We start from the raw sequence: 17245 nt of genomic DNA on the forward strand, positions 1-17245 counted from the left end.
TACACAGTTGAAACATTATGGTCTGGACTCTGGGCTGACTTTGTGACTCAGGAAGACACTGGCCACATCCCACCTATAAGCATAATTTAAATAGTAATAGATGGAGTAAGTCTAGGGGCCATTTCTCTTACATTGATGATTTCAAGGCAGATAATATAGATAATTTTATTCTGAAAAAAAATTTTTTTAATGTTTATTTTTGAGAGAGAGAAAGAGAACAAGTTGGGGAGGGGCAGAAAGAGAGGGGGACAGAGGATCCACACTGGGCTCCGTGCTGACAGCAGGGAACCCAATGCGGGGCCTGAACTCACAGACCGCAGGATCATATCCTGAGCTGAAGTCAGAAGCTTAATCAACTGAGCCACCTGGGTGCCCCAGGTGACTTCATTCTTTGCATAATAATTTTGAGATGGACGTTGTAGATAGCAATGAATGATAGTGTTTTCTACCTGTTTAGCACCTGTGAGTTTAAAGCAGAAAATGAGACTATTGAAGGCTCAGGTCTGCATAACATAAGATTTTACGTGTAATAGACATTTTATGCATCCATTTATTCCACAGAAAACTTTTAGCACATTATATGCTTAGGCATTATTGCAGACTCTGAAAAATATGGTAAAGGAAGTTTCTGTGCTCATGGAACTTTAATTCTAGTGGTATGACAAACTAATACACAGTTTAAATATCAAGTGCTGTACTGTGAATCAATTAACAGTGGTTGAGACTGACTGCGTGGCTGTTCAGGCTGAGCAATCAGGGAAGTTTTGTCCAAGAGGAGGATTTTGCAGCTGAGATCTGAATGATTAAGAGTGAGCTATACAAAAACCACAAGGAAAAGCATACCATGTAAAGGGAGTAGCCAGTGCAAAATCCCTAAGGCAGGATACATTAAGCCTGTGAGAGCAGAGTAGGCCACTGTGGCTGGAGTTTAGTGAGAGGGGAAGGCATCCTAGGTGAGGTCAAGGCAGCAGACAACCTAATCACGGCTTGTCAAGCTGGCATAAGGAATGGTATGGAATGCTATTTTCGGACTCCAGATAGGGAGCAATAGGATTGCTTTGGCTGCTGTGTGGAAAATGTAGAAGTGCAGAAGTGGGAGTCAGGGGCCAGTGCTCATTCAGGCAGGAATGATGGTGACGTGGACAGTGTTTGTTTAATGAGTGAATAAAGGAGGAAAGGATCAGAGCAAAGGCCTCTTTTGTCCTAGAACTGTTTAGTATTCTCTTGTTCAAAGCACTTCTAATTTTCTCATTGCAGGAACGTCCTTAATAATAGATGACGTATTTATCTTTTGCTAATAAATAATCTTTAGCTAATAAATGAAGATAAGGTATCAGTTGACAACATTGTTCCATTTTTTTGGCTAATTTGAGCAGATACAATTGATCCTTAAACACAGGTTGGACTGTACAGGTCCACTTATATGCAGACTTTTCTTTGATAAATACAGTGCAATACTATACATGTATTTTCTTTTCCTTATGATTTTCTTAATAACATTTTCTTTAGCTTACTTTGTTGTAAGAATACAGTATATAATACATACAACATAGAAAACATGTATTAATCAACTGTTTCTGTTATCCATAGGACCTCTGGTCACAGTAGGCCATAAGTAGTAAAGTTTTGGGGAAGTCAAAATTATATATATGTGTGTATATATATATATATGTTATATATGTATATATATATGTGTATTTTCGACTGTGTGGCAGTTAGGTGCCCCTCACCCCCACATTATTCCAGGGTCATCTGTGTTTAGATATTGATTGGATAAAGATTGCTAGGGAGCAAAAAGCGAACAGAAGAACTTTACATGTTAGCAAATAGACTTACTGATGAGAATAGTCTCTTCAGTATGATATTAGGTTTATGTTGTAAGTTAGTGCTTCAGATCTATCCAAATATGATAGAACCTTTTGAGAGGGCTGGGCTTGGATTTCATGCTAATAATGAAGGTAGATTTGGAGTCATAGTAGCCTATGCTGTGGCTTTGGCAAGATTTATTTTGGATGCCCAGGTTTTTTTGTTGGCAATTGAGGTCTATTTCACTGAGTTTTATAGGTCCTGAAGAGTTCCCTGACATTGTAGACTGTAAGTCAGTAAGAGAATTAAGCCCTACAGCAAATGATTTGTGTGGCTATCTCCACCATTCTCCCAAGGATGTGTATACAGTTAGTGCCAACCCAGATGTAAAGGAGATAATGAATTCCACACAGTACATGGCCTAGTTTGAGTAGAGCTGCTCTTCAGTATTTGGTTGAAACTCATTTCTGTCTTTTGTTGTAAGTTCTTTAATGACCTCATATTAACTAAAACTGCAAGAAGTTATTTTTCAAGTAGAACTCCTCAAAACTTGTTTTCAGTGATGAATTTCAGTCCTCCACCTCTTCAATTAACTACAAGTATAAGTCCTTTTTAATGAGCTCAAAATGTAGTCTGTCTCCTCTTTTTAATATCTCATTGATCTCCTTAAAAAAGAATCTTGCTCTTAGCAAATTATACTAAGTGGATTTTCAGTACAAAATCATAGATCCCAGATATTTTTTCTTTATTTTTTGTAAAAGCCTATGAAGTTTGCAGAACTTTGTGAATGTATTTTTTAAAAACCCACTGGATTGTACACTTAAAAATGGTGAATTTTATGGTGTGTGAATTATATACCAGTTAAACGAAATCAAAGATTGTAAAGCAGTTTGCATTATTGGCTTTTGATTTTGTGGAAAGGCACTAAGTATAGGCTACTGTACATATTCTGGAACAAAATGAAATTATTTTTTTGATGATATTCTTGGTTTGCTCTAAATGTACCACTCAGGCTCCCCTCTTTGTGAACCAGGGAATGGCTTTTCTCCTGAAAAAGCTTAATAGGTTTAAGTTCCTAATTTTCAGTAGCATGCTCAAAAACACATTAATGCTGATAATAGAAAGAGCAGGTATTTATTCAGAATTGACATACCAATGTTGCCATAAAACCTACAGCTATTTTGTTGTCTTCTCCCAGAACGTAAGCTCTGAGGCAGGGATTTTTTTTTTTTTTTTTAATTTTATTAAAAAATTTTTTTTTTCAACGTTTTTTATTTATTTTTGGGACAGAGAGAGACAGAGCATGAACGGGGGAGGGGCAGAGAGAGAGGGAGACACAGAATCGGAAACAGGCTCCAGGCTCCGAGCCATCAGCCCAGAGCCTGACGCGGGGCTCGAACTCACGGACCGCGAGATCGTGACCTGGCTGAAGTCGGACGCTTAACCGACTGCGCCACCCAGGCGCCCCTGAGGCAGGGATTTTTGTGTTTTGATGATAGCTGTATACCCAGCATACAGTCAGTGCCTGGCACGTAGTAGGCACTCAGTATTTGTTCAATGACTGAATGAAAGCAGCATTATACATGATCTTGTGTGATCTTTGTAAGAATCTTATGAATGGTTATTGTTATCATCCTCATTTACAGATGAGGAAAGTGATCCCAGAAAAACAAAGTTCTCAAATTGGGGCATGAATATCTCTTGGGGGATGTACTATATGGAAAGCCATGGAAATAAAATGATGAATGATACTTGGAAGTATCAGTTTTATTTGAGCATTTTGGGTAGGTAGAGCAACATTTTTTACATTAAAACATGGCTAATTTTTAAAAGTGCAAAATTTGCAAGGATTTTAAAGGTGAAATGAGTCCTTTTGGTTCTTGTCATAGAATATGTACAATTTTGAACTGTCATTCAGTTTTATTTCAAAGCTAGGCTGGAAAAAGTGGTATTTAGAATATATAAGTTCCTGCTGTTCAAAACTATGCTGTGTAAAGGCTTCCATAGTACACACAACACGCATGGTTTTAAAGGAGTGTTTCTATATTCTTAACTTCTAGAAGTATACTCTTTCGTGTAGTTGACCTGAGCATGCCCCGGGATGGAGGTACAAACTCTTTTTACCCCAGAAGCCCTTTTGTAGTCCACCTTCTCCCATTTTACATAAGAGCATACTTTTTACTAGCCTGTCGTATTACCATGGTGCAAAATGTTTGATCTCCAGTAAAGGAATAATTTGAAATACTGGTGTCGATGCCGAGAAAGTGAATTACTTGGCAACAGTCAAGACTTTCTGTCAGTAAAGTTCTTTGTCTAAAATTTACAGAGCACTTTATGTAGACTTCGATTATTAAAAATTTTTGGGGCGCCTGGGTGGCGCAGTCGGTTAAGCGTCCGACTTCAGCCAGGTCACGATCTCGCGGTCCGTGAGTTCGAGCCCCGTGTCAGGCTCTGGGCTGATGGCTCGGAGCCTGGAGCCTGTTTCCGATTCTGTGTCTCCCTCTCTCTCTGCCCCTCCCCCGTTCATGCTATGTCTCTCTCTGTCCCAAAAATAAATAAAAAAACGTCGAAAAAAAAAATTAAAAAAAAAAATTTTTTTTGATGGTTCACTGTGCGATATTTTGACATATAACTCAAAAGAAGTTCAAAGAATTGACTGAGAAGAAAACTCATTCTGTTTACTCATTTATGCAAATAGGGTTTCTTGCTGTTACATCTACAAAAAATGAAGGATAGGAATGGAATTGGTACTAAATCTTGGGCCTATTCTATCATCTGTCCCAGCCCATGAAGTTATTAAAAAAAAATTTTTTTTTTAACGTTTATTTATTTTTGAGAGGCGGAGAGACAGAGCATGAGCTGGGGAGGGACAGAGAGAGAGGGAGACACAGAATCAGAAGCAGGCTACAGGCTCTGAGCTGTCAGTGTAGAGCCCAACGCAGGGTTCGAACCCATGAACTGCAAGATCATGACCTGAGCCGAAGTTGGACACTCAACCGACTGAACCACCCAGGTGCCCTGAGGTTTTTTTTTTAAATAAAAAATTCTCTTCTTTAATGCATCTAACTTTTATCTCATTCATATATTAGTGATGTAGTAAAGCAAAAGACATTTTTTAATCACTAAGTACTTTATGGTCACAAAAAGTAAAAAAAAAATAATCTCATGACATATATATGATCAACTAAAAGTTTTCAAGTTTAAAAGAGGAAATAACTTTGGGAATGGAATTATTAGCTCAAAGAGAAAAAGGAGTGAAACAAAATGTGTACTTACTGAAAAGTTTGTTCATGTGTAAGTGGTTGATGGTGAGTATATTTAGATTGTTAGATACATTGTAAAGTGATAGGTTTATTAAAGTGTCAGTACTTAAAATGTGTAGTAAGTGCATTCTTTGCAATCACTTACATTACAGTTTGAAATAGTCTTGATGTCAGCTTTGAAATGTAGGTGAGATATATATTTTCAAAAATTTTTTAGCTGGTAGGAATGCAAAAATGTTTGAAAATCACCCGTTTATAAAACACATGCTCTTCCTCCACCTCTTTAATTATCCTCTTTTCTAGCCTCAGTCAAGTTAGACCAACCAAAAGGCGACATGGTAATTAGATCACATGGATGCTTAGTCCCTTTAAGAATCACCTTCACCAAGTTTCCTTTAAATTTTATATTCTTGGCTTTTATGGAAGGCCACTGAAAAAGAAAAAGCATTTGTTTAAAAAAAAAAAAAGAAAAAAAAAAGAAAAAGCATTTGAAATTTGCTTAGTTTTGTTGTGATGTTAGTGTCTCTAATTTTTTTTTCTAGATTTAATACTAGGACAGCTTTGTTTCCCTTATTAATTGGTATACTTCCTTCTCTCTGACCTGATATCTATATAATTTAATGTTTGTCTTTTCACCCGGGATCCTAAAAATTTCAGATCCACTTTTGATGCTCAGCTCTAGTATTGATCACTATTAATCTTTTCAAAAGGAAATTTGTTTTCTCCCTGTCGCTGATTTTTTAAAAATTAATTTTTATTGTGTGTTCTTTCTGAATGTACAAAGATCCTTTTCAGAGATACTTATTGGAAAGGGATGAAGTAAACATTTTTTTAAAAATTAAAAAAATTTGTTTTTGTATTCCTTCCAGCACCTAAGAGGAAAGAATAGTCTCAAAAATTATTTGAGTTATTTGAGTATTTCCACCCTAATATACACATTATTATAAAATACATTAAATAAAATATTAAAATACATTAAATGTATAAAATACATTAAAAATTAAATACAAAATTAAATACATTAAATTTTGGTTTGAGGGTTAGCCTGTATACTGAGATTAATCAAGGTTGGAAACTTTTTCTAATATTAGAACGTATGTTTGCAAGTTTAATTTTGTGATATAAGAAACTTCTTTACTTTTTCTTATGCTGAAAGGGAAGATTACAATTATAAGAGTAGCCTTAATCTTGTCCCATTAAAAACAGTGTTTGCTTGGGGCACCTGGGTGGCTCAGTCTGTTAAGCGTCTGACTCTTGATGTCCACTCATGTCTTGATCCCAGGTTCGTGGGATTGAGCCATGTGTCGTGCTCGCGTTGAGCATGGAGCCTGCTTGGATTCTCTGTCTCCCTCTCTCTCTCAAAACAAAAACCAAAACCAGTGTTTGCTTTATAATTCTTAAGTTTATGGCAGATTGGTAGTTATTTAGAAGGATTCAGACACACAGCTGGGCATAAACAGTGACTCTTTGGCACTCTTCAGGTGAGAGTGGTAATAAAATTTACTGTTTTTGTGACAGTTTCTGGGAAAACCAGTTAGTCCAGTTTTTCAGATTACATGCTACTGTTTTGGAATACAAAATTCATTAGTGAAAAATTCTGTCTTCTGAGCTTTCAAGCCAGGTAAAAGGAGAAAACATAATAAAAACCAGAGTAAGATCAAGAGAAAAGTAATACAGCATACTCTTGAAATATCTCTTACTCCCAGTGAGGAATGCACTACCTCATCAGTCAATGGGATTGTGTATTTTGAATATTTGTAGCCAGCTTTTTCTTCTAATTTTTACTTATTACACCAAAAACGTGTTAATGAAAAAAACAACAACAACCTTTTACCATTGTAGAACCAATAGTTTTATATGTTTCATGCTTCCTTCCAGTCTTTGTGCCTTCAGGATTCATTTAGAAATAGTTCCTGCTGTCTCTAGTCATCCTTTGTAACAAAGGGAATCTTAAGAGGCTCCACTGTTTGTGCATACAAACAGTTGCACCGTATTTCTGTGTCCATTGATGCCATCTTGTTCTAATACCAGCTGAGCACATCGTTCTTTATTAAAGAATGAAAACATTAAAAACCAAACAGGGTATTGTTTAGTGATCTATACTAATTATAACTAGTGACAGGAAAAGTTCTCCGTGAGCTTCTTTAGGATAAAATATTGACTATTTCATAGTTTGGGTGGCTTCACTTATGGCCTCAGAATGCTCTAGATGTCATAAATCAGAGGTGTCCAACCCTTCTGTGCATCACAGAATTACTAGGAGAGCTTTTAAAAATACACCTTCCTAGGCTTCACACTTTTAAAGATGGCATCCTAAGTGGTAATTTTGCAGCCTGTCAGTCAAATTTGCTCACTTTTAAATCAAAGTTTTTGAAAATATGTCTACAAAGATAAGAAAGCTAAATACCTAAGAAATAGTCTTATTTAACATGAGTATGTCTCGGGGTGCCTGGCTGGCTCAGTTGGAAGAGCAGGTGATTCTTCGTCTTGGGGTTGTGGGTTAGAGCCCCAAGTTGGGTGTAGAGATTGCTTAAAAAAAAAAAAAACTAAATAAAAAAGAAGACTATATCTCCTAAAGGTAAGCACATACATTGGGGGAAAATTGAATAAGATAAAAGAATGACAAGTACTTACAGAGAAGAAGGGGTGGAGGGAACGAAGGTGGAGAGGGTGGTGATGGAGACATATTTAGTAGTGGGTCCAAATCCTACTGTAATTGTGATTATTGTCACTTTATTTGGATGCTTACCTTTCTAGGCCTTGATAACGTTCCTTAAGCAGAGTTCACAAACCTCAACACTTATAGGCCTCAGGTAATGCAAATATGAGTTGTTGAATTTTGCTAAAGGAGAACCTTGACACCTTGTGAGCAGCTATACTAATTAATTATGGCCTCTTGTGGCCAAATCAAGTCTGGTATTTCTAGATCTTTGAGTTTTAAAGAGAAGTAGAATCTGGGTTTTATGTGATATCTCCATATTTGCAGATGTTGGCTCATTTATTAGACACTAAAAACTGAACGAAATACATTTATGAGTTAAACTTCATCCTCCTGCAACCAATTTGCAAATCTTTGTTTTAGAGTAGTCATTCTGCAAGTACTTCCTGGAGCAGTCAGCATCACCTGAGATCTTAATAGAAATGCAAATTCCCAGGGCCTACCTCAGATCTCTACTGAATCAGACTCTCTAGGAGTGAGGCCCAGGAATCTGTGTTTTAATAAACCCTCTGTGTGGTTCTGATGTGTGCTGAAGTTTGAGAACCAGTGTTTTGGAGTCTGGAAGTTGATAACACAATTTTTATCTGGGGATAGTTGTAAAGACAGAAGTTCATTGAATATCCTGCAGATTTATCAAGTATATTTCTATATAAAAAATATCAGGTATGTTGTCTTCAGATACAGATGGCCTTTTATATATGTTTTTTGCCAGAATCAGAACCCACAATGATTAAATCACATTTTGTTCTTTTTGTCCCCCCCACCTTCCTTGCCCCTGTATACCCCATGGTTAGAGCCTTGCAAATGAACTTAAAAGGAACTCTGCCACGTTTTGACTTCACTAGAACACATCTTAGATTTTATTTACTGATTGATTAAAAGTAGGGGGATGGGTTAAATAGGTGATGGGGATCAAGGAGTGTCCTTGTGAATGGAGCACCAGCTATTGTATGGAAGTGAATTGCTGTATTTTACACCTGAAACTAATATTACACTGTATGTTAATTAACTAGAATTTGAATAAAAACGTAAAGTAATGGATAATGAATTAATAAAAAAGAATTCAAATTATATTTATATGTAATATTTATTAACAAAAACATGCTTATATTCACAGGGTAAACCAGACTTGAATACAACATTGCCAATTAGACAAACCGCATCAATTTTCAAACAACCAGTTACCAAAGTCACAAATCATCCTAGTAATAAAGTGAAGTCAGACCCACAACGAATGAACGAGCAGCCACGTCAGGTAAGGATCTACTTGGTTCTCCAATCTTATTTGTCAGACAATTCTGGTGTTTTTACCAGACATAGTTCAAGTAAACCGGTTAAAATGGAAAACATTTGGACAGAAAATTGTTTTATGTTCCTAGGCTATTACATGAATACTGGAGAATAAGTCTAATAATATTTAGGTTAAATGTTTTAAGAAAAAAGTTAATTAAAAATGAATCTAAATTAATATTATGGTCTACATTTTTGTGTTTTTGTGTGGTAATGTACATCACATTTGCTTTTGCTAATCTTAGTTTAGATTATCTTTCCAGGGATAATATTTCCTAGGAGGCTGAAGCATGCAGTTTGTGTTGCTTAGTTTAAAAATATTTTCAATTTTATAGAAACTACTTTTTGTTCTGATTTCTTATTATATGACAGCCATCCCTCCCCTTTTGAAAAACAATTAAATAAACTTTGTCAATAAGGTATATTGTCCTGTGACTTCCATTTTTGCAGAAATTCAGTTTAATAAATTTCTCTTTCTTTATGGCTTCAAACTGTATTGCACCAGAATCTGTTCTTAGGAAAAAAGTATTATCTGAAAGGCCTCCCTGCTGTTTAATAATGCCATATAGCCAGGGGAGGGAGACTTGATAAAATGCTTACCTTTCCAAGTAACCTTGCTTATTCATTCCCTAATTGTGGTCAAAAAGTTTAGGTACTTCGGGAATTTTTAGTAGCAATTGGGGTGAGGGAGTGGAGGGAGAAACATCTGTGCATATTTTTTCTCTCCTTTCTCTGCCTCCTCCCACTTACAGATTAGAAATGCTGATTTACCTACGAGGATTATCTTTTGCTCTCATATTCCCCGTTTAGATGCCTCACTCCACCTTTTCATTTGAATTTTGTTTTTCACTAGTCCCTCAAGTGTCTCATCTCCAGACTTCATAAAGGATTGGGCCAAAACTTTCAGACAGTTGCTCTAGAAGAAACTACCTAAAGAAATTCAGTTCCCACATCCTCTGTAGTGTTTTTTCCTCTTCAGGTGAGCCAGGAAAACAGAAGATATTTGGAGCCACATTGGATCAGCATCTTGCTATAGATGTCTCAAGATTTGAAGTTCTAAACTTGCTTTACTGTTGGTCCCCAAGAGATTCAACAGGGGCCATGTAAGTGTATCACATCCAATATAAAAGATGCGTACCTGCATGTGCCTTTAGGCTCTTGTCACCACTTAGGTTTTCTTTGGGCCATTCAGCATTCTGTGCCAGGCTTTTCCCTTCTGTTTTACTACTGCACCCAGTGAGAGTCACCACACTGCTGGTAGTGTTAGTATACTCATTACAACAGGGAAGGAATTCTGCCATTCTGAACTTTGCCCACCTTGATAAAGCCATTCCCCGATTATGTTCTTTCTTAGATACTGTCTAAAGTCTTGAACATCTTGTCCTTTGGCATTTTGGTGATTTTTAAATCATTTCCTTGTAAAGATTTTTATCAATTGAAATTTTTCAAAGTTTATATGTGGGTAAGACAGTTTGCTTCAAAAAGCTCGAAAGATAAAGAAAGTGGAATAACTATTAATAATAGTTTCATATTGGAAATTTGAGTTACCTTATTGAGAATAGGTAGTAGATGGATTTTATCCTCATCTTTTCTTTGCCAAGTCATTCTCAATATAGTCTCTAAACCCAAATATTTTAAAGACCAATTGAGTAGCAAATTACGATTATTTAAACAGTAATTCTTTTCTGTACCTAAGCTCAGTCACAGATTTTAACAACTGTAGTAATTGTATTTACTGGGTGTTTACCTGGCTGTAGGGGACACTGGTAACGGAGATTTTTAAAGCTGAAATAATCAGGTTAGTTGCTCCTTATTCACTGATACATTGAGTAGTTTTACATTTTCCTCTTTTATTAAAGTTTCTGAGATTGTTCTCAAATGAAAAGAATATACCAAAAGAGCTAAATCCCACCTCCTTCCCCTGCCCCCACCCCCAAATCTTATATCATTTTCAACTCAGATCTTTTGAGGATTTTATCTTCCTTTTTGCTTGCATAGACGAGAAGTGTTAAAATTATTTAGGAGGTTACGTCCTCAAAAGTTTGAACTGTTTCTTACTTTATCCTCACATCACCTGGTGGTTTTTGCTGGGTGTTTTTGATTATACCAAGACATTAGTTGTCTTTCCCCCAGCTTTATCTTCAACATAAGAATTGAGGGAATATTTGACTACTGTCTCACTAATGGGATTTCCAAATAAAGGACAGGGCGTTGGGCAACTATAGGAAAATCGAGACAACTTCTCTATTATTGTTTGAGAAATCATAATCTGTCATTCTGACTATTTCATTTTAGATTCAGGCTTTTTAGTAAAGGAAAGATGTTGATTTAAGTTATATTTTGGTGTATATATGTCGGATATGTGCTAATCAACTATTGTTGAGGAGGTAGTTGACAAAAAAAATAAAACATGTAGGCAAAAATAATTCTTCCACTGTGCTTTCACACAGCCTGGTTGAACTAGATCGGCAGTATGAGTTGCCACATATTCCATTTGGAGAACTTCTTTTGATCATCCAGTAAATAAACTAGACAGAGTGGTTTCTGTTTTTGAGATAGATGTAAATGTTTTTGTTTCTTAACCATGTCGCAGTCTTTTAATAAAGTATTCAATCTAGTGGTATTGTAATACTTAGAGACCTAGGACTGGGATTGGATTTTTGGATCCTAACTAGGTTCTACGTTGGATAATTTGAAGTGATTAGTTTCCATGTGATGCAATCACAGAAGTGAATAATTCTGTCTTACGTGACAAACATCCTATGCCTGCATCTTTGTGTGGCTGTCTGATTTGATTTCTGTAAAATATATGAATTACAAATTTCTAGTGTATTGATTCCTTGAAAATACCTTAGCTTTAAAATTGCAAATTAGGGTATGTAAGCAAAAGTGCATTAAATGGAATTCAGCAATAATATCTGCCTATAATTAAAACCTAGTTATGATAGGGTAAGTAGACATATATGTATATATGTATGTATATATATATATATATACACACACACACACACACACACACACACACACACACACACACATACTATCAGCATATTTGATAAGTGCTTGTCTTTCCCTTAGATTAAACAGAAATCTGGAGTGGGGTGGGGAAACTTGACCAACTATAAGACTATTATCCCAAATAGTAAGATCATTGAAATGTTCTTATTTGGTCATATATATAAAACACCTCCAAAAATCTTTTTAATATGACGTAATTATGATTTTGCTGTTAAGGGTGTCTTTCCTAGCTTTCTCCCCTCAGTATATGAAGAACTCACATTTCTGTTTCCTTCTCATTTCTTTGATCCTGTCATCTTGGATAGTTAATGGTCTCTCACCTTTTCTTTTATCCTCAACTCAAAGAAACTTCATTTTTGAGCCATTACTTCTTCCTTTTAATTATTATATTATAGGATGCTCATAGGCTGGAGGTGTTTTTGATAGTCTTTGAATATTAATTACATTTCTTCACTTTTTTTTAACCAAAAAATAAATATTTAAGAATTAGCAAAAAAGTGGATTTAAATGTTCTATTTGATCCTAGATTTTTTTCCTTTTATTTGCTAATTCTTCTTTCAAAAGATATGAAATTTTCTTTTACTCCCTTCTAGAAGTCAGCCTTTTTTTTTTTTTAGAATGCTTTTTTCCCAGCTTTATTGAGATATAATTGACACACAACATTGTCTAAGCTTAAGGTCTACAACGTGATGATTTGACACACATATACATTGCAAAATGATAACCACAATAAGTTTAGTTAACACATCCATCACTTCACATAATTGCCATTTTTGTTGTTGTGGTGGTGGTGGTGGTGGTGAGAACATTGAAGATCTTTCTTAGCAACTTTCAAGAATACAATACAGTATTGTTAACTATAGTCACCATGCTGTGTATGAGGTCCCCAGAACTTACTCCTCTTATAACTGGAAGTTCATACCCTTTGACCAACACCTGCCCATCCACCCCCACACCTGGCCACCACCAATCTACTCTTTGTTTCTAATAGTTCAGCTTTTTTAGATTCTACATATAAGTAAGATCATATATGTCTTTCTCTGCCTGGCTTACTTCACTTAGTGTAATGCCCTTGAGATTCATCCATGTTGTCAGAAATGGTAGGATTTCCTTCTTTTTTATGGCTGATAATATTTCTTTATCCATTCACCCATTGATAGACACTTAGATTGTTTCCATGTCTTGGCTATTGTGAATAATATTGCAGTGAACATGGGAATACAGATATCTCTTCAAGACAGTAATTTCATTTCCTTTGGATATATACCAAGAAGTGGGATTGCTGGATCAAATGAGAGTTGTATTTTTAATTTTTTGAGAAACCTCCATACTGTTTTCCATAGTAGCTATGCCAGTTTACATTCCCAGCCGTATACAAGTGTTCTCTTTCCTCCACATCCTGGCTAGCATTTAATATCTCTTGGCTCTTTGATAGTAACCAAGAATGGATATTTTAAAATATGTTAGACGAAACTTTTAAGATGAAGTTAAATTTTAAAAACATATACACTTTAAAGACATTGTGTATGAAAAGTTTGTAAAATATTTCAGTGTTTAGTTACCATAACCTAGGAAATTACTCTTCATTCTAGACATTCTAAGAGCATTTACTTTTTCGTAATCTTGAAAGGTTATTTCTAGTATAGACTTGTTTTAGTTTTTTTATGATTGAGAAATAGAGAAGCTAAAGCACAGAGTTCCGTGGAGGATGTTATATTCCTTTTCTCTAGACAAAAAAATTAGCTTCCTGGGCAGAGGAAGTGGATGACGTGTTGTCCTGAAATACTTAAAAGCATTATTCTGGGTGGTGTAGGAGGAGAGGTGCCGTAGACAAAGGATCAAATAAATAGTACAGACATATGCTATAGGTGTTCCAGAAGGTGATTTTACTGTGGCTAGGGTGGTTGGGGAAATCTTTAGAAGAGATACAGGACATATGCCGGACGTTGCAGATTGAGTGGGATTTAGAAAAGCAGATGGGAGGGCGAGGACGTTCCAACTAGGGAGAGTAGTGTTAGCAAAGCTATTGTAGTGGGAATGGGCAGGGAATGAAAAGACAAGTTGTTTGCAGATCAGGGTTTTCATGGGATCAGGGTTTTCATGGGAAGTAGTGGGAGCTGAAAATGTTGTAGCGCATTTCCTTAAGTGCCAATCTTCACAAATTTTAAAAATGTTATAATTTCCTATATTTATAAGAGAAAGATATTTGGGATAGACAAAAAAATTCTCATCATTCCTTTTTTGTAATTCAATTATAGTATTTTAGCATTTTATACGTATATATATATTTTAATTTTTTTTTAATGTTTATTTTTGAAAGAAACAGAGTGTGAGCGAGGGAGGGACAGAGAGAGGGAGACACAGAATTCGAAGCTGGCTCCAGGTTCTGAACTATCTACACACAGCCCGACACAGGGCTGAAACCCATGAACCACAGGATCATGACCTGAGCTGAAGTCGACACTCAATCGACTGAGCCACCCAGGCACCCCAGCATTTTTTATATTTTTTCAATCTTTTAATGCATCTTTTGATGATATGTATGGGTATATATATACATATATATATATATATGCATGTATATACATATATATATATATACACACGCATATATATGTACATATGTACACACACACATGCTTAATATTTATACATACCATTATATACAATTTTAGCCATGTTTTATATAGTTTATGTGCTATAACTTTATAATTAATTTATATTATTCCAACAACTGTGTATTATGCTAGCATATGATTTACTTAATCATTTTCATATTATTATTTCTATTTTTCACTATTGTAGGTAGTACTCCAGTGAGTATCTTTATATAGATAAGATCCTTCCTGTATCTTACATTGTTTCATCAGACTAGATTCCCAGAAATACAATTAGTATGAATGTCTGTGAGTTTTGACTCACACTGGCAAGTAGATTGCCAAAAGGTTGCACCAATTTAAAAGTCTGCGGATGGGGCGCCTGGGTGGCTCAGTCAGTTAAGCGTCCGACTTCAGCTCAGGTCATGATCTCACATTCCGTGAGTTCGAGCCCCGTGTCGGGCTCTGGGCTGATGGCTCAGAGCCTGGAGCCTGCTTCTGGTTCTGTGTCTCCCTCTCTCTCTGCCCCTCCCCCGTTCATGCTCTGTCTCTCTCTGTCTCAAAAATAAATAAACGTTAAAAAAAAAAATTAAAAAAATAAATAAAAGTCTGTGGACAAGTTATGTGCATTCCAGTTTTAGCTTTTCTTCATTGTCACTGTGTATTATCAGTGCTTTCTCTTGTTGGTAGCTCAGTGTATAAAAATGGTATTTCATTTTAAATTTTCACTTATTTGAATACTTCTGAAGTTGAACAAACTAAAGCATTTGTGTTTAACTTTGCAAATGAGAAATGTTTAGAGGATTTTGAACAAGGGAGTAGCTTTTTTTATTTTACCCCTGTGAACTGAATGTGAGCATATCTCCTTGTGGCCTAAAGCTAATGCCAGTGTCTGTACACCCCAGACACATGCCCCCTACCTTCTCAGACATCTCACTCAATGGATTATGTCATACGTATGTTTCACTGTCAACTTCTCTTGCGAAACTGGCTTCTTCCCAAAAGCTTTTAAATATACACAGATCTTCCCCATTTTAAAAAGGTATTCATTTTACTCTGTGTCCCTTTTGCAATTTGTTTTCTCTTTTCCTTTTACAGTACAACTTCTTGGAATTGTGTGTATTTAATATCTACCTTACCTCTTAGTTTTGGTATCTCTGAAACACGACTTTTGTTTCCACTGCCCCGTGGATGTCTCTTATCAAGACTGCTGATGATCGCTATTAAGTTGGATGGACAAATTTCCACCCTTAGATTGCAGTACTTAACCTGCTCTAGCTAGGCACTGTGACTACCCTGCCTTCTGAAATACTCTTTTATTCTGTAATGCTCTACTCTCTTGGTTTTCCTCCCTTTTTGTTTTTTCTTATTCCCCTTCTTAGGTTCCTTTTTCTCTACCCATCTTCCCAGGGAAAACTGTGCATTCTTCTTTGTATGTAAAGCCTGTGCAGATGATTTCATTCATTCTCATGGCTTCTGTTGTCATCTGTATGTTAATGATTTCCAAATCTACGTCTTCATTCTGAGCTCCAGTTGTTTGTATCTCTCCATCCACTAACATTATTTGCTTGCAAGTCTTACCAGCACTTGTGATTCATCTTGTGTAATCTCCTTCATCATCCTATTTAACCAGCCCTTTCTTTTCTTTTTTTTTTTTAAATTTTTATTTATTTTTGAGACAGAGAAAGAGCATGAATGGGGGAGGGTCAGAGAGAGGGAGACACAGAATCTGAAGGAGACTTCAGGCTCCGAGCTGTCAGCACAGAGCCCGAGCGGGGCTTGAACTCACGGACTGTAAGATCATGACCTGAGCTGAAGTCGGATGCTTAACCGACCGAGCCACCCAGGCACCTCCAGCCCTTTCTTCTATGTGCTTTGTTTATCTTAGTGAAAGTACCACTGTCCACTCAGCTGCCTAAGCCAGAACCTGAGCATCGTCCTAGACTCTTCCGATCGTTTACCCTAAACCTCTGATTAGCCGACAAGTCCAATTGACTCTGTCTCCTGAATATTCACTTGCTCCATCCCTGTACCAGGTAAATGTCATTTCGTCTAATTTCTTTGCTTCTTATTCTCTTCAATTTATTCTTCATATTGCATCCAGAAACTCCACCTGACACGAAGATCTGACAGTGTTACTCTTCCCAAAAGCTTTCAATGATTCCTATAAAGTTTTAGGAAAAAAACCCCTAAGTATGATGTACAAAGTCAAAACACCTAACATGACTTACAAAGTCCTTCATGATTTGGCTTTTGCTTATCTTTTTGGCTTCACTTTCTTTTCTTGTTCTACATGCGAATCACATGAAAGTTTTTGCAGATTTTTGAACATGCTATTGATTCACTCCACTTCATGGCCGCCTCCTGCCCCTGCATCCCCTGGTCATATTTCATCCTGCTTTCTTTCCTACATTTAATTATCTATATTCTACTCCTCCCTCAAGTGTGAACTTAGATACCACTTTACCTGTTCCGAAAACCTCTAACTGATCAAGTCTGGGTTTAGAGATCCTCCTTAGCATCTCTCCCTTCTCCTTTTCTGATCTAACTGT

The 17245-nt window shown here is 36.2% G+C and overlaps 1 protein-coding gene across 1 annotated transcript in view; it reads left to right on the forward strand.

The window, feature by feature from the left end:
• MBD2 (methyl-CpG binding domain protein 2) overlaps positions 1-17245 on the forward strand; it is a 66249-nt gene that overhangs the window by 24579 nt on the left and 24425 nt on the right. Inside the window, exon 3 of the mRNA XM_058692057.1 lies at positions 8906-9043. Within this exon, the coding sequence (XP_058548040.1) occupies positions 8906-9043 (138 nt within the window). The remainder of the gene's footprint in view (positions 1-8905; positions 9044-17245) is intronic.

The sequence above is a fragment of the Neofelis nebulosa genome, chromosome 11, assembly GCF_028018385.1.
Source record: "Neofelis nebulosa isolate mNeoNeb1 chromosome 11, mNeoNeb1.pri, whole genome shotgun sequence".
NCBI classification, from domain to species: domain Eukaryota; kingdom Metazoa; phylum Chordata; class Mammalia; order Carnivora; family Felidae; genus Neofelis; species Neofelis nebulosa.